The sequence below is a fragment of the Lonchura striata genome, chromosome 27, assembly GCF_050655825.1.
Source record: "Lonchura striata isolate lonStrDom1 chromosome 27, ASM5065582v1, whole genome shotgun sequence".
Lineage (NCBI taxonomy): Eukaryota > Metazoa > Chordata > Aves > Passeriformes > Estrildidae > Lonchura > Lonchura striata.
Window position 1 is genome coordinate 2,085,802 of NC_140729.1, and position 16,128 is coordinate 2,101,929.

The window sequence follows — 16,128 nt, forward strand, 5'->3', positions numbered from 1 at the left end:
AGGCTGCGGGGAAGATGGCGGCGCGCAGGAGGAGGAGGAGGAGGAGGAGGAAGAGGAAGAAGCGGCGGGGAGCCCCTCGGTACCGGGCTTGGGGCGTGTTTTAATCCCGGTCATGGAATCCAGAGTGGTGTGGGTGGGAAGGGACCCCAATCTCCCGGATCTCCCGGGATAACAGCATCGATTTCCCGGGATAACAGCCCTGATCTCCCGGGATAACAGCGCCGATTTCCCGGGATAACAACAGTGATTTCCTGGGATAACAGCCCTGATCTCCCGGGATAACAGCGCCGATTTCCCGGGATAACAGCCCTGATCTCCCGGGATAACAGCCCTGATCTCCCGGGATACAGCGCCGATTTCCCGGGATAACAGCCCTGATCTCCCGGGATAACAGCATCGATTTCCCGGGATAACAGCGCCGATTTCCCGGGATAACAACAGTGATTTCCCGGGATAACAGCGCCGATTTCCCGGGATAACAGCCCTGATCTCCCGGGATAGCAGCCCTGATCTCCCGGGATAACAGCGCCGATTTCCCGGGATAACAACAGTGATTTCCCGGGATAACAGCCCTGATCTCCCGGGATAACAGCTGTGATATCCCAGTTTGGAGCTTGTCGTCTCTTGGGATAACAGCCCGGATTTCCCGGGATAACAGCATCGATTTTCCGGGATAACAGCCCTGATCTCCCAGGATAACAGCAGTGATTTCCTGGGATAACAGCCCTGATCTCCCGGGATAACAGCGCCGATTTCCCGGGATAACAGCCCTGATCTCCTGGGATAATGGCAGTGATTTCCTGGGATAACAGCCTTGATTTCCCTGTTTGAAGCTTGTGATCTCCTGGGATAATGGCAGTGATTTCCTGGGATAACAGCCCTGATTTCCCGGGATAACAGCACCGATTTCCCGGGATAACAGCCCTGATCTCCCGGGATAACAGCCCTGATCTCCCGGGATAACAGCGCCGATTTCCCGGGATAACAGCCCTGATCTCCCAGGATAACAGCAGTGATTTCCTGGGATAACAGCCTTGATTTCCCTGTTTGGAGCTTGTGATCTCCTGGGATAATGGCAGTGATTTCCCAGGATAACAGCCCTGATTTCCCGGGATAACAGCCCTGATTTCCCAGGATAACAGCACCGATTTCCCGGGATAACAGCACCGATTTCCCGGGATAACAGCCCTGATTTCCCAGGATAACAGCACCGATTTCCCGGGATAACAGCCCTGATTTTCCAGGATAACAGCCCTGATCTCCCGGGATAATAGCCCTGGGATAACAGCCCTGATTTCCCAGGATAACAGCCCTGATCTCCCGGGATAAGAGCACTGATTTCCCGGGATAACAGCGCCGATTTCCCGGGATATCAGCCCTGATCTCCCGGGATCACAGCGCTGATTTCCTGGGATAACAGCCCTGGGATAACAGCACCGATTTCCCGGGATAACAGCACCGATTTCCCGGGATAACAGCCCTGATTTTCCGGGATAACGACCCTCATTTCCCACTTTAGAACTTGTCATCTCCCGGGATAGCCCCAGTCTCTCCCCTCCGGAGCCAGCCCGGCCTCGAACCCGCGGCCTCGCGCTCCCCAGCCCGGCGCGCTGCCCCTGCGCCACGGCCCGGCCGCGGGGAGGGGGGGGCGCCGGGGGGCGCGGCGGGACGGTGGCGCAGGGGCAGCGCCGCCGCCTGCGGGGCCGAGGGTCACGGGTTCGAGCCCCGGGGCTGCCCCCGGAGGAAACCGCTGAGCAAGGAACGAATAATGTTCATTATTCAGCATGGAAATTAAAGGTAATTACTCCAAAGTGGCTACTGGAAACGCGTTGTACACATAATTCACTGGGTAAATTAAGAGTAACAACTCCAACAGGAAAAACCTGAGAAGCAACTCTTGAGTTTTTGTGTTTCCTGCAGAACTCGGCGCAGCAAAGTGGGAGAAATTCAATTTTGGTAAAAAATCACCAATTAATTTCCAGCACCTCAGAGGGGTAAGGAAGGCTCCCCACATAATTCACTATTTAACACATAATTCACTGTGTAAATTAAGAGTAACAACTCCAACAGGAAAAACTCGAGCTGCAGTTGTTGAGTTTTTGTGTTTCCAGCAGAACTCAGTGCAGCAAAGTGGCAAAGGAGAAATTCAATTTTGGTAAAAAATCACCAATTAATTTCCAGCACCTGAGAGGGGTAAGAAACAATAATTCACATAATTCACTTTGTAAATTAGGAGTAACAACTCCAACAGGAAAAACTCGAGCTGCAGTTGTTGAGTTTTTGTGTTTCCTGTAGGACTCAGCGCAGCAAAGTGGGAGAAATTCAGGATTGGTAAAAAATCACCAATTAATTTCCGGCACCTCAGAGGGGTAACGAAGGCTCCCCGTGGTCTGAGTGTGAGGAATTTTTGGAGGAAAAAAAGGGGAAAAAGCAGCAAAAGAGGGGGCACCTGGAGTTGAACCAGGGACCTCTTGATCTGCAGTCAAATGCTCTACCACTGAGCTATACCCCCTGACACTTTTGCCAGGGAAATTTAAAATATTTATTGGAAAATTAAAAATTTTCCTGTCCAGGGATTGGATTTCTTCCTTTGACAGCTCCAGGGAGCGCCTGGCAAAGCTACAGGGAGTTCAAGGTGATAATTGATCTTAAAAATTACATTTTTAATAGACTTTAATAACTGAAATAAAGAATTAGTACGTAAAATCATTCACATAATTTAATAAAGAACATTTTAAATGAATTCTGGTGGTGATTTCAGAGAATGAAGCACAGAGAGGAGCACAGCCCCAAAATTTTTCCAGCAGCAGAACCTCTGTTCCTGGGATGCTGCAGCTCAGAACCAAACCCCACCAGCTCAGAGCTTCCCAGGGATTCTTCCTGTGCCAAATTTTTGGGAAAATTAAGAGGAAAATAGGAAAAAAGAGAGGGGGCACCTGGAGTTGAACCAGGGACCTCTTGATCTGCAGTCAAATGCTCTACCACTGAGCTATACCCCCTGGCACAGCACCTGCAATAGGAAAGTTCAAAATATTTATTGGAAAATTAAAAATTTTCCTGTCCAGGGATTGGATTTCTCCCCTTGACAGCTCCAGGGAGTGCCTGGCAAAGCTACAAGGAGTTCAAGGTGATCAATGATCTTAAAAATTATATATTTAATAGAATTTAATGGCTAAAATAAAGGATGAATACATAAAATCAATCACAAAATTTAATAAAGAAAATTTTAAATGAATTCTGGTGGTGATTTCAGAGAATGAAGCACAGAGCAAAGCACAGCCCCAGAATTTTTCCAGCAGCAGAACCTCTGTTCCTGGGGTGCTGCAGCTCAGAACCAAACCCCACCAGCTCAGAGCTCCCCAGGGATTCTTCCTGTGCCAAATTTTTGGGAAAATTAAGAGGAAAATAATAAAAAATAGAGGGGGCACCTGGAGTTGAACCAGGGACCTCTTGATCTGCAGTCAAATGCTCTACCACTGAGCTATACCCCCTGTCCCAACTAACAAAAAAAAATAAAAATAAAATCCCTTCAACCCAGCTCAGTTTTTATTCCCACTGCAGGAAAATCCCCGAAATTTTCTCCTAAATCTGCACAGAAACAAATGGTGAGTGTGGGCTCTGTCACCCCCCAAAAAAAAATTTGGATTTCTGCAGGATTTTTCACTCGGTTTTTAATCCTGGAGCTGCCAGCCCTTCATTGGTACACGGGAAGGAAAATGAGCACCACACAAGAGCTTTAAACATGATACAGAATTCTGTATTTTCCCCAGAAAAAAAAATTGTTTTAATTAAGAAATTAAACTATCAAGTGCTTATTTTAGTCCTCCTTGAGCCTGCAGGGAAAGAAACACCAGGCTAAGTAATGAACGGGATCAAATCCTCATCTTCATTTTACAAAAATTCCCGACCTCAGGAGATTCTCAAAGCTTCCAAAGGTAATTTCTACATTTCTTTCTCTTTTGGAAGAGGTACAAAATGCAAATTTGGCATCTAGCAAACCCCTCCAGGGATTTCTTTGTGATTTGTGTGAGCGCAGGCACTGGGGGTATAAAAAAGGAGGAATCTTCCTCATTTTTCCATGGGAAAAAAAGGGAAAAGAGGGAAAAAGAGAGGGGGCACCTGGAGTTGAACCAGGGACCTCTTGATCTGCAGTCAAATGCTCTACCACTGAGCTATACCCCCTGGCACGGCTTTTCAACAAAGAAATTTAAAATATTTATTGGGAAATTAAAAATTTTCCTGTCCAGGGATTGGATTTGTTCCCTTGACAGCTCCAGGGAGCGCCTGGCAAAGCTACAGGGAGTTCAAGGTGATAATTGATCTTAAAAATTAAATTTTTAATAGACTTTAATAACTGAGATAAAGAATTAGTACGTAAAATCATTCACATAATTTAATAAAGAAAATTTTAAATGAATTCTGGTGGTGATTTCAGAGAATGAAGCACAGAGAAGAGCACGGCCCCAAAATTTTTCCAGCAGCAGAACCTCTGTTCCTGGGATGCTGCAGCTCAGAAGCAGCACTGAGTGCACAGCTCAAGCTCAGAGTTTTCCTTCTTTCCATGGATTTTTCCTGTGCCAAATTTTTGGGAAAATTTAGAGGAAAATAGGAAAAAAAAAGAGAGGGGGCACCCGGATTTGAACCGGGGACCTCTTGATCTGCAGTCAAATGCTCTCCCACTGAGCTATACCCCCTGGCACAGCGCCTGCACCAGGGAAATTCAAAATATTTCTTGGGAGTTAAATGGGATAAAAGATGCCAAATGTGATTCCTGCCATTCCGTTTCCCAGCCCTGATCCAGCCCGGGTTTTCCCCCATTCCATGTCCTGGCTGGATCCAGTTCAGGTTTCCTTCCATTCCATATGCTGGCTGTTATCCAATCCGGGTTTTCCTCCCACCCTGATCCAGTCCAGGTTTTCCCCCATTCCAGATCGCAGCCCAGATCCAGTCCTGGTTTCCCCCCATTCCCTATTCCAGTCCCGGTTTTCCCCATCCCCAATTCCAGCCCCGATCCATTCCTGGATTTCCCCATCGCCGACCCCAGTTCCGTTTTCCCCCATCCCCGATTCCAGTCCTGGTTTTCCCCCATTCCAGATTCCATTCCTGGTTTTCCCCATTCCTGATCCCACTCTTACCTAGTCCTGGTTTTCCCCCATTCCCAATTCCAGCCCAGATCCAGTCTCAGTTTTCCTCCATCCTGGATTCCATTCCTGGTTTTCTCCACCCCCGATTCCAGCCCGGCTCCTGGTTCCTTTTCCCCCATTCCATATTCCATTCCCGGTTTTACCCCATCCCTAATTCCAGCCCCAATTTTCCCCATCCCCAATTCCAGCCTGGATTCATTTCTGGCTTTCCCCATCCCTGATTCCAGCCCGGATCCAGTCCCGGTTTTCCCCCATTGCAGATTCCAGCCCTGGTTTTCCCCCATTCCTGATTCCAGCCCGGATCCATTCCTGGTTTTCCCCATCCCCCATCCCGGTTCCTTTTCCCTCATCCCACATTCCATTCCTGATTTTCCCCCATTCCAGGTTCCATTCCCAGCCCAGATCCCGGTTCCTTTTCCCCATTATCCCCAGCATTTTTCCCACAGGGAATTCATCCCAGGGGAAACTGAGGCAGGCCCAGATTTCCCGGGATTTCTTCCTCCCACCCCACATTCCCAAATTCCCAAATCCCACAGCAGCTTCCCAACATTCCCCTCCGGAATTTGGGCAGCAGGAAAAGTTGGAAAGAAGAGGAAAAAGAGGAGAAACTCACCTGGGGATGAATCCTGATCCGCAAATCCTCTCCTCTTCCATGGGCATTCCCAGCAGGAATTCCCCGCTAATTACCACCCCGGCTAATTAATCCCAGGACATCCATCCCAAAATCCTCATCCCTTTTTTCACCTCCCCTGCTGGGAATCGCTCGGTGGGGAAAAGTTGGGAATTCTGCGCTGCCAGCCGCGTTTTTGGAGATAAAAATAGGGAATTTCTGGGGATAAAAAGGTGGAATTTCTGGGGATAAAAAGATGGAATTTTTGGGGATAAAAAGGTGGAATTTTTGGGTATAAAAAGATGGAAAAGGAGCACCCGGATTTGAACCAGGGACCTCTCGATCTGCAAATCCTCTCCTCTCCTCCTGAGCTACACCCGCCTCTTCCCCTGGGCATTCCAAGCAGGAATTCCCTGCTAATTACCACCCGGTTAATTAATCTCAGGACGTCCTCCCAAAATCCTCATCCCTTTTTTCACCTCCCCTCCTGCAGCTCTGCCCTGCTGGGAATGGCTCGGTGGGGAAAACCTGGGAATTCCGCGCTGCCAGCCGCGTTTTTGGGGATAAAAATAGGGAATTTCTGGGGATAAAAAGATGGAATTTCTGGGGATAAAAAGCTGGAAAAAGAGAGGGGGCACCCGGATTTGAACCGGGGACCTCTTGATCTGCAGTCAAATGCTCTGCCACTGAGCTATACCCCCGGCTGTGCCAGGTGGGGCTACCTGTGCCAGGTGAGCTTGTTGTGCCCAGGTGAGGCTCACCTGTGCCAGGTGAGGTTCTCAATTAAAAGATTGGCCAGGCAGAGTTAGAGAATAAATTTATTTAAAGATCTCCTCAGTGAGAGATTGGCCAGGCAGAGTTAGAGAATAAATTTAATTAAAGATCTCCTCAGTGAGAGATTGGCCAGGCAGAGTTAGAGAATAAATTTATTTAAAGATCTCCTCAGTGAGAGATTGGCCAGGCAGAGTTAGAGAATAAATTTATTTAAAGATCTCCTCAATGAGAGATTGGCCAGGCAGAGTTAGAGAATAAATTTATTTAAAGATCTCCTCAATGAGAGATTGTCCAGGCAGTTCCAGAACCAAGCAGGGATTCATTAAAAGATCTCCTCAGTGGATCCACCTTGGGCAGCGCCAGAGCCCAGCCAGGGCTGCACCCAAAATGAACAAAAATGGTTCAAAATGGACCAAAATGGTCACAAAATGGTCACAAAATGAACCAAAGATGGTCCCAAAATGGTCACAAAATGAACCAAAGATGGACCCAAAATGGTCACAAAATGGACCCCAAATGGTCACAAAATGGTCACAAAATTAACCAAAATGGTCACAAAATTGACCCAAAATGGACCCAAATGGTCACAAAATTGACCCAAAATGGACCAAAATGGTTACAAAATGGAACCAAAATGGACCATGAATCCGCAGTGACCTCAGCACAAAAACATTGGGAATGGCCCCAAATTATCAGGGATGGGCACAGAAACATCAGAGGTGGCACAAAATCATCGGGAGTGGCACAAAAGGCATCAGGAATGGCACAGAAACTCCAGGAATGGCACAAAGGGCATCAGGAATGGCACAGGAACATCAGGAATGGCACAAAGGGCATCAGGAATGGCACAGGAACATCAGGAATGGGCACAGGAACATCGGGAATGGCACAGGAATATCAGGAATGGGCACAGGAACATCAGGAATGGCACAGGAACACCGGGAATGGCACAGGAACATCAGGAATGGCACAAAGGGCATCAGGAATGGGCACAGGAACATCAGGAATGGCACAGGAACATCGGGAATGGCACAGGAATATCAGGAATGGGCACAGGAACATCAGGAATGGCACAAAGGGCATCAGGAATGGGCACAGGAACATCAGGAATGGGCAGAGGAACATCGGGAATGGCACAAAGGGCATCAGGAATGGGCACAGGAACATCAGGAATGGGCACAGGAACATCAGGAATGGCACAGGAACATCAGGAATGGCACAGGAACATCAGGAATGGCACAGGAACATCGGGAATGGGCACAGGAACATCGGGAATGGCACAGGAACATCGGGAATGGCACAGGACCATCGGGAATGGCACAGGAACATCAGGAATGGCACAGGAACATCGGGAATGGCACAGGAACACCAGGAATGGGCACAGGAACATCAGGAATGGGCACAGGAACTCCAGGAATGGCACAAAGGGCATCAGGAATGGCACAGGAACATCGGGAATGGCACAGGAACATCAGGAATGGCACAGGAACTCCAGGAATGGCACAGGAACTCCAGGAATGGCACAGGAACATCAGGAATCTCCAGAAGTGCAGCAGGGAACAGCTCAGCACCAGCTGGAGTTGGGAACTGCAGCTCTGGGAGCAGCCCTCCCCCCCCCCCACTCCTGCCAAGATTTGGGATTTTGGGATCAGGGCAGGAATTCCAGGCACTGGGAGCCCCAAAACCAGGACAAAGCCACCCCGTGGGCCAGGAAATCCCAGCTCCCACCCTGATCTCTCCTCCTTTTGCTCCACGAACACCCAGCCCAAAATCTTTTCCATTTTCAGCCCTTCCCACTCCGCTCCCAGCTCCCCTCAGACAAAGAATCACTAAAATTTAACAATTCCAAAGATTCTTCTGCCTGAAAACCAGAACTGTTAAATCCCCAAATCCCGTTTTTTTTTTCTTTTTTTTCCAGCTGCAGCTGAATAAAAAAACTTTTAGCAATGGAATCAGCAGGGAGTTGGTACAAGGAGTTTTATTTTGTGTCCCGGGGCGGGGATCAGGCGATGCTCCCGGCGTTGGAGGCGATCCTGGGCCACAGATCTGCACATTCCTTGGCCACGGGGCCAGTGATGGCCGAGCCTGGAAAACAGGGACAGCAGCCCTGAGGCCTCACCTCATCCCTGGGAGGCTGGGATGGAATTCCCAGAAAAGCTCCGACCGCCCCCGGGATGAGCTGTGAGCTCCTTTGGAACCAAACCACGCTGGAATTGCCATTTGGGATTTATAAATAAATGGGATGTAGAGCTCGCAGATGGTTCAGGGCAGCATTTCCCAGCCAAAATCCCACCCTGTGAGGGGAATGTGGAGTTTTTCTCTCTCCGGTGGGACAGAATTCCCAAGCTCACCTTTCATTTCCCCTTTGTTGTTGACGATCACTCCGGCGTTGTCCTCGAAGTACAGGAACACTCCATCTTTTCTCCTGTAGGATTTCCTCTGCCTGATCACCACTGCGGGGTGCACTGAGAGGGGAAAAAGGGTCAGAGCCCTCAGGAAAAATTCACATTTCCACAGAGATCCCAGAGAAATCCATCCCAGTGTCACAGCCCTCAGGAAAAATTCACATTTCCACAGGGATCCCAGAGAAATCCATCCCAGTGTCACAGCCCTCAGGAAAAATTCACATTTCCACAGAGATCCCAGAGAAATCCATCCCAGTGTCACAGCCCTCAGGAAAAATTCACATTTCCACAGAGATCCCAGAGAAATCCATCCCAGTGTCACAGCCCTCAGGAAAAATTCACATTCCACAGGGATCCCAGAGAAATCCATCCCAGTGTCACAGCCCTCAGGAAAAATTCACATTTCCACAGAGATCCCAGAGAAATCCATCCCAGTGTCACAGCCCTCAGGAAAAATTCACATTTCCACAGAGATCCCAGAGAAATCCATCCCAGTGTCACAGCCCTCAGGAAAAATTCACATTCCACAGGGATCCCAGAGAAATCCATCCCAGTGTCACAGCCCTCAGGAAAAATTCACATTTCCACAGAGATCCCAGAGAAATCCATCCCAGTGTCACAGCCCTCAGGAAAAATTCACATTCCACACAGATCTACAGTAATCAAATCCACAGATCCCACAGGAATCAAATCCACTGTCAGAGCCCTCAGGATAAATTCACATTTCCACAGAGATCCCAGAGAAATCCATCCCAGTGTCACAGCCCTCAGGAAAAATTCACATTCCACACAGATCTACAGTAATCAAATCCACAGATCCCACAGGAATCAAATCCACTGTCAGAGCCCTCAGGATAAATTCACATTTCCACAGAGATCCCAGAGAAATCCATCCCAGTGTCACAGCCCTCAGGATAAATTCACATTCCACAGGAATCAAATCCACTGTCACAATCCTCAGGATAAATTCACATTCCACAGGGATCCCATGAAAATCAAATCCACTGTCACAACCTCAGGATAAATTCACATTCCACAGATCCCATGGGAATCAAATCCACTGGTACAACAGGATAAATTCACATTCCAAACAGATCCCAGAGAAATCCAACCCGGTGTCACAGCCCTCAGGATAAATTCAAATTTCACAGATCCCATGGGAATCAAATCCATTGTCACAGCCCTCAGGGTAAACCCACATCCCACACTGACATGAGGATGAAAAATTTACATTTCACAATTTTAATAAAGATTTGTGGGGAAACGGCAATTTCACTTGGATTTTTCCTGCTGTAGGGATTTCCTTTTTAAAAAGGACATGTGTGCTCCTTGGGGATTTTTGATCATTTTTATCATCATGTACTAATTTAGATATATATATAGAATATTATAATAGGTTTATGTATTTTTTTATCCTGTTAAATTTTACTGTTTCATCACAGATCCCACAGGAATCCAACCCAATGTCAGTACCCTCGGGATAAATTCACATCCCACACATCCCACAGCAATTTTTGTTTTATTTAAGGTGATTTTCCCATCAAAATTGATAATAAAAGGGTTTTAAAATCATGGGGATTTAGGGTTAAAAGGAAAATTAAGCTTAGTAAGCCCTGAAAAATTAAAATAAATATCCTGGGTACATGTAGGTGCTAGAACTGCACCTGTGTAGCTGGTACATGATAAATGGTAGGATTGTTAGATGTGATGATTGGTTAGTAATTAAATATAATTACTGTTTAATGGCAATAATCATGAGAAACTGTGGTCAGGGGCTTGAGAAAGATCACGAGAAATTCATGGTTGAATAAAGTCAATGCATAGAATAGAACAATGTAAATTTAATTATCAATATTGAAGTTATATATAGAAGTTTAATAGTGAATATGTAAGTTATATAAGGTTAGAATATAAAATATTTTCAGTCAGATTTGGGTGTGCACCCCTGATTCCCAGAGCTCTCCATCAATAAAAGCACCTGCAAATAATCATAACCTGTGATTATGTATGTTTCCAAATAATGTAAATTAAATAATGAATATGTAAGTTATGTAAGGAATTAATCAGGGAATCTATCAGGGAATCAACCGGGGAATGAATCCAGGGAAGGAATCCAGGAATCAGGGAAGGATCCAGGGAATCAACCGGGAAATTAATCCAGGGAATGAATCCAGGAATCAGGGAAGGATCCAGGGAATTAATCAGGGAATCAACCAAGGAATGAATCCAGGGAAGGATCCAGGGAATGAGGGAATGATCCAGGGAAGGATCCAGGGAATCTATCAGGGAATCAACCAGGGAATGAATCTGGGGAATGAATGCAGGGAATGGATCCAGGGAATCGGGGAATGATCCAGGGAATTAATCAGGGAATCATCCAGGCAATCTATCAGGGAATGAATCAGGGAAGGATCCAGGAAATTAATCAGGGAATCATCCAGAGAATCACCCAGGGAATGAATCCAGGGAATGAATCCAGGGAATCAGGGAAGGATCCAAGGAATCAACCAGGCAATAAATCCAGGGAATGGATCAGGGAATGATCCAGGGAATCACCCAAGGAACGATCCACGGGCGCTCTCCCGCCCCAAAACAGGAGGCGCGTCCCTGCCCAGGGGATGGGATGGAAAAATCCCTTCCCACCCCATTCCAGGATTCCCAGATCCTCTGTCCCACCGCGGATTGAAGCCAGCAGCACCAGCAGCTGCCAACTTCACCCCAAAGCGGCGCCTTGGCTCTGCCCTTCCACGACAGCTCCCCGGGCCACGGCGGGGACCCGGCGAGTGCTTAGAGAAGGGGGGAGGCCTGGGGAGCCAGGTCCCAAAATGTCCCGCAGACATTTCCGGAGGCTCCAGGCCAGAAGCATTTGAGACCCTGGCACAGCTGCAAACAGCTGGGATTTTGGATTTAAACCATAGAATGATTTATCAACCTTACAGGAAGGACAAGAACTCACAAAAGTTTAGATGTTATAGAAGTAGTCACAAAGTAAAGGGAAGAATTTTTGAGTGCTGTACAGGGGGTTTTGGTTTTGTACATGGGGGTCAGAAGTTTTAAGATGGAAAGATTTGAGCCTATTCTGTCCTTCCTCTCTTCTTCCTCACCTCCATGTTCTTGGTGATATTGGCACTCACAGATTGGTTTAGAGTAGAAAATCACCATTTAATATAGGTAATAGGCATTTGAAAAAACTATAAACATTTAACACGTAATATACCATTGTTGGAACTCAAAATGTCCCGCAGACATTTTTGGAGGTTCCAGGTCAGAAGCATTTGAGACCCTGGCAGGCAGCTGCAAACAGCTGGGATTTTGGGTTTAAATCATAGAATGATTTACCAGCTTTGCAGGAAGAAGTCACAAAAGTTTAGATATTAGAGTAGAAGTAGTCACAAAGTAAAAAGAAGAACTTTTGAGTGTTGTACAGGGGGTTTTTGGTTTTATACATAAAGGTCAGAAGTTTTAAGATGGAAAGATTTGAGCCTATTCTGTCCTTCCTCTCTTCTTCCTCACCTCCCTGTTCTTGGTGATGTTGGCACTCACAGATTGGTTTAGAGTAGAAAATCACCATTTAATATAGGTAATAGGCATTGGGGAAAATCTGTAAACATTTAATATGTAATGTAGCATATAAAAGATAGAAAGATACAATTTAATATAGGAATAGGCATTGGGGAAAAACTATAAACATTTAATATGTAATATACCATATAAAAGATAGAAAATCACCATTTAATATAGGTAATAGGCATTGGGGAAAAAATATAAACATTTAATATGTAATGTACCATATAAAAGAGAGCAGCAGCCCTGGGCAGGGAGAGAAGAGCAGGAGAGACAGAGAGGATGTCAGGGTGATGATGTGTGCTCCTAAACAATGTGAATTTAATAATGAATATGTAAGTTATATAAGGATAGAATATAAAACACGTTCAGAGTCAGATTTGGGTGTGCACCCCTGATTCCCAGAGTTCTCAATAAAAGCACCTGCATGGAATCATATCCTGTGATTCTGTGTGCTCCTAAACAATATAAGTTTACTAATTAATATGTAAGTTATATAAAGAGCAGTGTAAGTTTAATAATTAATATGCAAGGTCTATAAGGATAGAATATAAAATACATGCAGCTCAAAAGCTGTGTCAGAGTCAGATTTGGGTCTGCAGCCCTCATTCCCAGAATTCTTCATGAATAAAAGCACCTGTATAGAATCATAACCTGTGATTTTGTGTTCCTGAACAATGTAAATTTAGTAATCAATATGTAAATTATGTACAGAATAGAACAATGTAAGTTTAATAATTAATATGTGAGTTATATAAGGATAGAATATAAAATATGTTCAGAGTCAGATTTGGGTCTGCAGCCCTGACTCCCAGAGCTCTTCATCAATAAAAGCACCTGAATAGAATCATATACCATGATTGTGTGTGTTCCTAAGCAATGTAAATTTAATAATTGATATGCAAATGGTCTCACCCTTCTTCCTGAGCTCGGGCTTGCCCTTCTTCACCGTGGCCATCACCATGTCGCCCACGCCGGCCGCCGGCAGCCGGTTCAGGCGGCCCTTGATGCCCTTCACGGAGATGATGTACAGGTTCTTGGCCCCTGGAAAACACCAAAACGTCCCCAGGACTCGGAAATATTTCACAATTTATTGGAGCAAAAAGAAAAACTTCAAGCAAGATGCCTGCAGGACGGGCAGGAGCAACCCCACCGAGGATGCTGCAGCGCTATCCTTGATATTCATCAATTCAGAGGGTCAAAAAATCCCTTTTTATCCTGTTTTTTTTGTCCCTCTGGATTGATTTGGTTTTAATTCTAGATTTTTATGAAGGTTTAAAGCAGTTGGTTTGCCCATTGTCCAGGCTTGGAGGTGGTGCACTTTACTTAGGTATAATATCTTACAACCACCTCTTTAAACTCCTTTTTACCAAACTAACAGCACAAACTTAACAATTACCAATTATTAACACACTTAGCAATATTAACATATTAATATACTTACCAATTATCAACTAATCTACAGTAGTTTCTAACCTATTTTTAACAGCTGTGTGAAAACTGCAGATTTTATGATTGGCTTTTCACAAATGTTACAATGAATATTATATGCATAATGTTAGAAAATTATGCTGTATTAATTCAAATATATAATTTATGTGTAATCAATGTTACAATGGATATTTTATATGCAAATATTATATATTATATGTGCAACATTACAAAGTTATGCTGTATTAATTCAAATAGATAATTTATGTGTAATGGATATCAAAATGGATATTTTATGTGTCAATATTACAATGGATATTTTATTTATTGGAAAGTTATGCAGTATTAATCAAAATGTGTAATTTACATGTAATGGACATCACAGTAACATTTGATGTGTAAATATTACAGTGAATATTATATGTGCAATGTTAGAAAGTTATGTTGTTTTAATTCAAATGTGTAATTTACATGTAATGGATATTTGATGTATACGTATCACAATAAATATTATGTGTGCAATGTTAGAAAGTTGTCCTATATTAATTCTCTTTATTATAGTAAATATAGTTTAAATAATAAAATAATGTTGAGATAGAAAATATGCATATAAAGATTTTTTTTTTTAATTAGATACTTGCTTGGAGAAACACCTAAATCTTCCAGAGAAGAGTTTATGCTTCTTTTATCAGAATAAACTTAATTTCTTCTTGCTCAGACTCGAAGATGCAGCGGGGATTAATAAAAATATTTGACAAACAACAGAATTTCTTGTTTTAAATAGAATATACACACAACCATGAAGGATATAGGAATATGCAATAAGTGAATTAATTTAAGGTGATTTTCCTTTGTTCAAAAGGGATGATTTTTGTGATTTAGCGTCCGAGAGCATCCGAAATTCTTTGCTTTTTATTCTCTTGTCATTCTAATTCGAAATTTTAGAACTTTGATCGTATTGCTGTTTTTATAATAATTTTATTATTATTACCAAACTTTAAAAATTAAAAAAAAAACCCAAAACAAGTTGTTTGCGTTTTTCACAGCCGGGAGCAGCGGCGCCGTTATGACGGGACACTGGGGTGGTGGGGGGGCTGCCAAAAATTCCCGAAAAAAAATTCCCCAAAATTTGGGAATTCATCCCGAGGGTCTCCCCCGGTTCTCCCCCGGTTCCTGAAGGGTTTCCCCGGTTCCCCAAAGGTTCCCCCGGTTCCCGAGGGTCTCCCCCTGTTCCTGAAGGGCTTCCCCGGTTCCCGGGGGTCCATCCCGGTTCCTGAAGGGTTCTCCCGGTTCCCGGGGGTCTCTCCCGGTTTTCCAAAGGCTACCCCGATTCCTGAAGGGTTTTCCCGGTTCCCCAGGGTTCATCCCGGTTCTCCAAAGGCTCTCCTTGTTCCTGAAGGGTTCTCCCGGTTCCCCAAAGGTTCCCCCGGTTCCCGAGGTCTCCCCGGTTTCCGAGGGTCTCTCCCGATTCCCGAGGGTCCCTCCCGGTTCCCCAAACGCTCTCCCTGTTCCCCAAAGGTTCCCCCGGTTCCCGAGGGTCCCTCCCGGTTCCTGAAGGATTTCCCCGGTTCCCCCCCGGCTCCCCCCCCGCACTCACCGGTGTTGTCGGCGCAGTTGATCACGGCGCCCACCGGGAGACCGAGGGAGATGCGGAATTTGGCACCGGAGGAACCTCCGCGTCCTGAGGGGAGGAGGCGAGAGGAGCGTTACGAGCCCGGTACCGCCTCACGCAGCGCCATCACCCCGCGACACCCGCCCCCGCCCGGCCTCGGCCGCCTCTCCCCGGCTCCCCGCTGCGCCGCGGCGGCCACGGAGAGCGGGGATGGCGGCGGATGGCGGCGGATGGACGCGGATGGCGGCGGAGAGCGCGGCCCGCCCCACCTCGCTTCGACATCTTGGCGCCGGAAGAGGCGGCGGATGTCACGTGACGCGGCCGCCTCGCCTCGCTCCGCGCCCCCTAGCGGAGGCGGGAAAACGTCGCGCCCTCAGCGGTACCGGCAGCACCGGGAGAACCGGGACGGGGCGGGAAGAGCCACCGGGGATGGCTGGAACGAGAAAAGTTGGGATGAAGGGAGGAGGAAAAAAAATAAAGTAAAACAAGGGGGCACCCGGATTTGAACCGGGGACCTCTTGATCTGCAGTCAAATGCTCTGCCACTGAGCTATACCCCCACTGCGTCAATGGCGGCGCTGGGTGATAT

General features: G+C 46.1%; 1 protein-coding gene and 7 non-coding genes across 8 annotated transcripts; all 8 read right to left on the bottom strand.

The window, feature by feature from the left end:
• Nucleotides 1-2,440: 2,440 nt before the first annotated feature.
• TRNAC-GCA (transfer RNA cysteine (anticodon GCA)) lies at nt 2,441-2,512 on the bottom strand. Its single transcript has one exon. It is a non-coding gene; the product is annotated as a tRNA-Cys (tRNA).
• A 415-nt stretch (nt 2,513-2,927) lies between these two features.
• TRNAC-GCA (transfer RNA cysteine (anticodon GCA)) lies at nt 2,928-2,999 on the bottom strand. The gene has a single exon. It is a non-coding gene; the product is annotated as a tRNA-Cys (tRNA).
• Nucleotides 3,000-3,419: 420 nt separating this feature from the next.
• Nucleotides 3,420-3,491, bottom strand: TRNAC-GCA (transfer RNA cysteine (anticodon GCA)). Its single transcript has one exon. It is a non-coding gene; the product is annotated as a tRNA-Cys (tRNA).
• Nucleotides 3,492-4,110: 619 nt separating this feature from the next.
• On the bottom strand, nt 4,111-4,182 carry TRNAC-GCA (transfer RNA cysteine (anticodon GCA)). Its single transcript has one exon. It is a non-coding gene; the product is annotated as a tRNA-Cys (tRNA).
• Nucleotides 4,183-4,622: 440 nt separating this feature from the next.
• On the bottom strand, nt 4,623-4,694 carry TRNAC-GCA (transfer RNA cysteine (anticodon GCA)). The gene has a single exon. It is a non-coding gene; the product is annotated as a tRNA-Cys (tRNA).
• Nucleotides 4,695-6,383: 1,689 nt separating this feature from the next.
• Nucleotides 6,384-6,455, bottom strand: TRNAC-GCA (transfer RNA cysteine (anticodon GCA)). The gene has a single exon. It is a non-coding gene; the product is annotated as a tRNA-Cys (tRNA).
• Nucleotides 6,456-8,490: 2,035 nt separating this feature from the next.
• On the bottom strand, nt 8,491-15,838 carry RPL23 (ribosomal protein L23). The gene is made up of 5 exons (XM_021546842.4): nt 15,810-15,838; nt 15,526-15,609; nt 13,413-13,541; nt 8,880-8,993; nt 8,491-8,613 (listed from the first exon to the last, which is right to left on the bottom strand). The coding sequence occupies exons 1-5, from the start codon at nt 15,820-15,822 to the stop codon at nt 8,531-8,533; spliced, it is 423 nt and encodes a 140-aa protein (XP_021402517.1). The 5' UTR covers nt 15,823-15,838; the 3' UTR covers nt 8,491-8,530.
• A 189-nt stretch (nt 15,839-16,027) lies between these two features.
• On the bottom strand, nt 16,028-16,099 carry TRNAC-GCA (transfer RNA cysteine (anticodon GCA)). The gene has a single exon. It is a non-coding gene; the product is annotated as a tRNA-Cys (tRNA).
• Between the last annotated feature and the right edge of the window lie 29 nt (nt 16,100-16,128).

Excerpts from the sequence above, each read along its gene's own strand:
- RPL23 (XM_021546842.4), bottom strand. Across the intron at positions 13,542-15,525 it reads CAACTGCGCCGACAACACCG|GGGCCAAGAACCTGTACATC; the intron begins GTGAGTGCGGGG and ends GGTGTTTTCCAG. Across the intron at positions 8,994-13,412 it reads GCCCGAGCTCAGGAAGAAGG|TGCACCCCGCAGTGGTGATC; the intron begins GTGAGACCATTT and ends TTCCCCTCTCAG.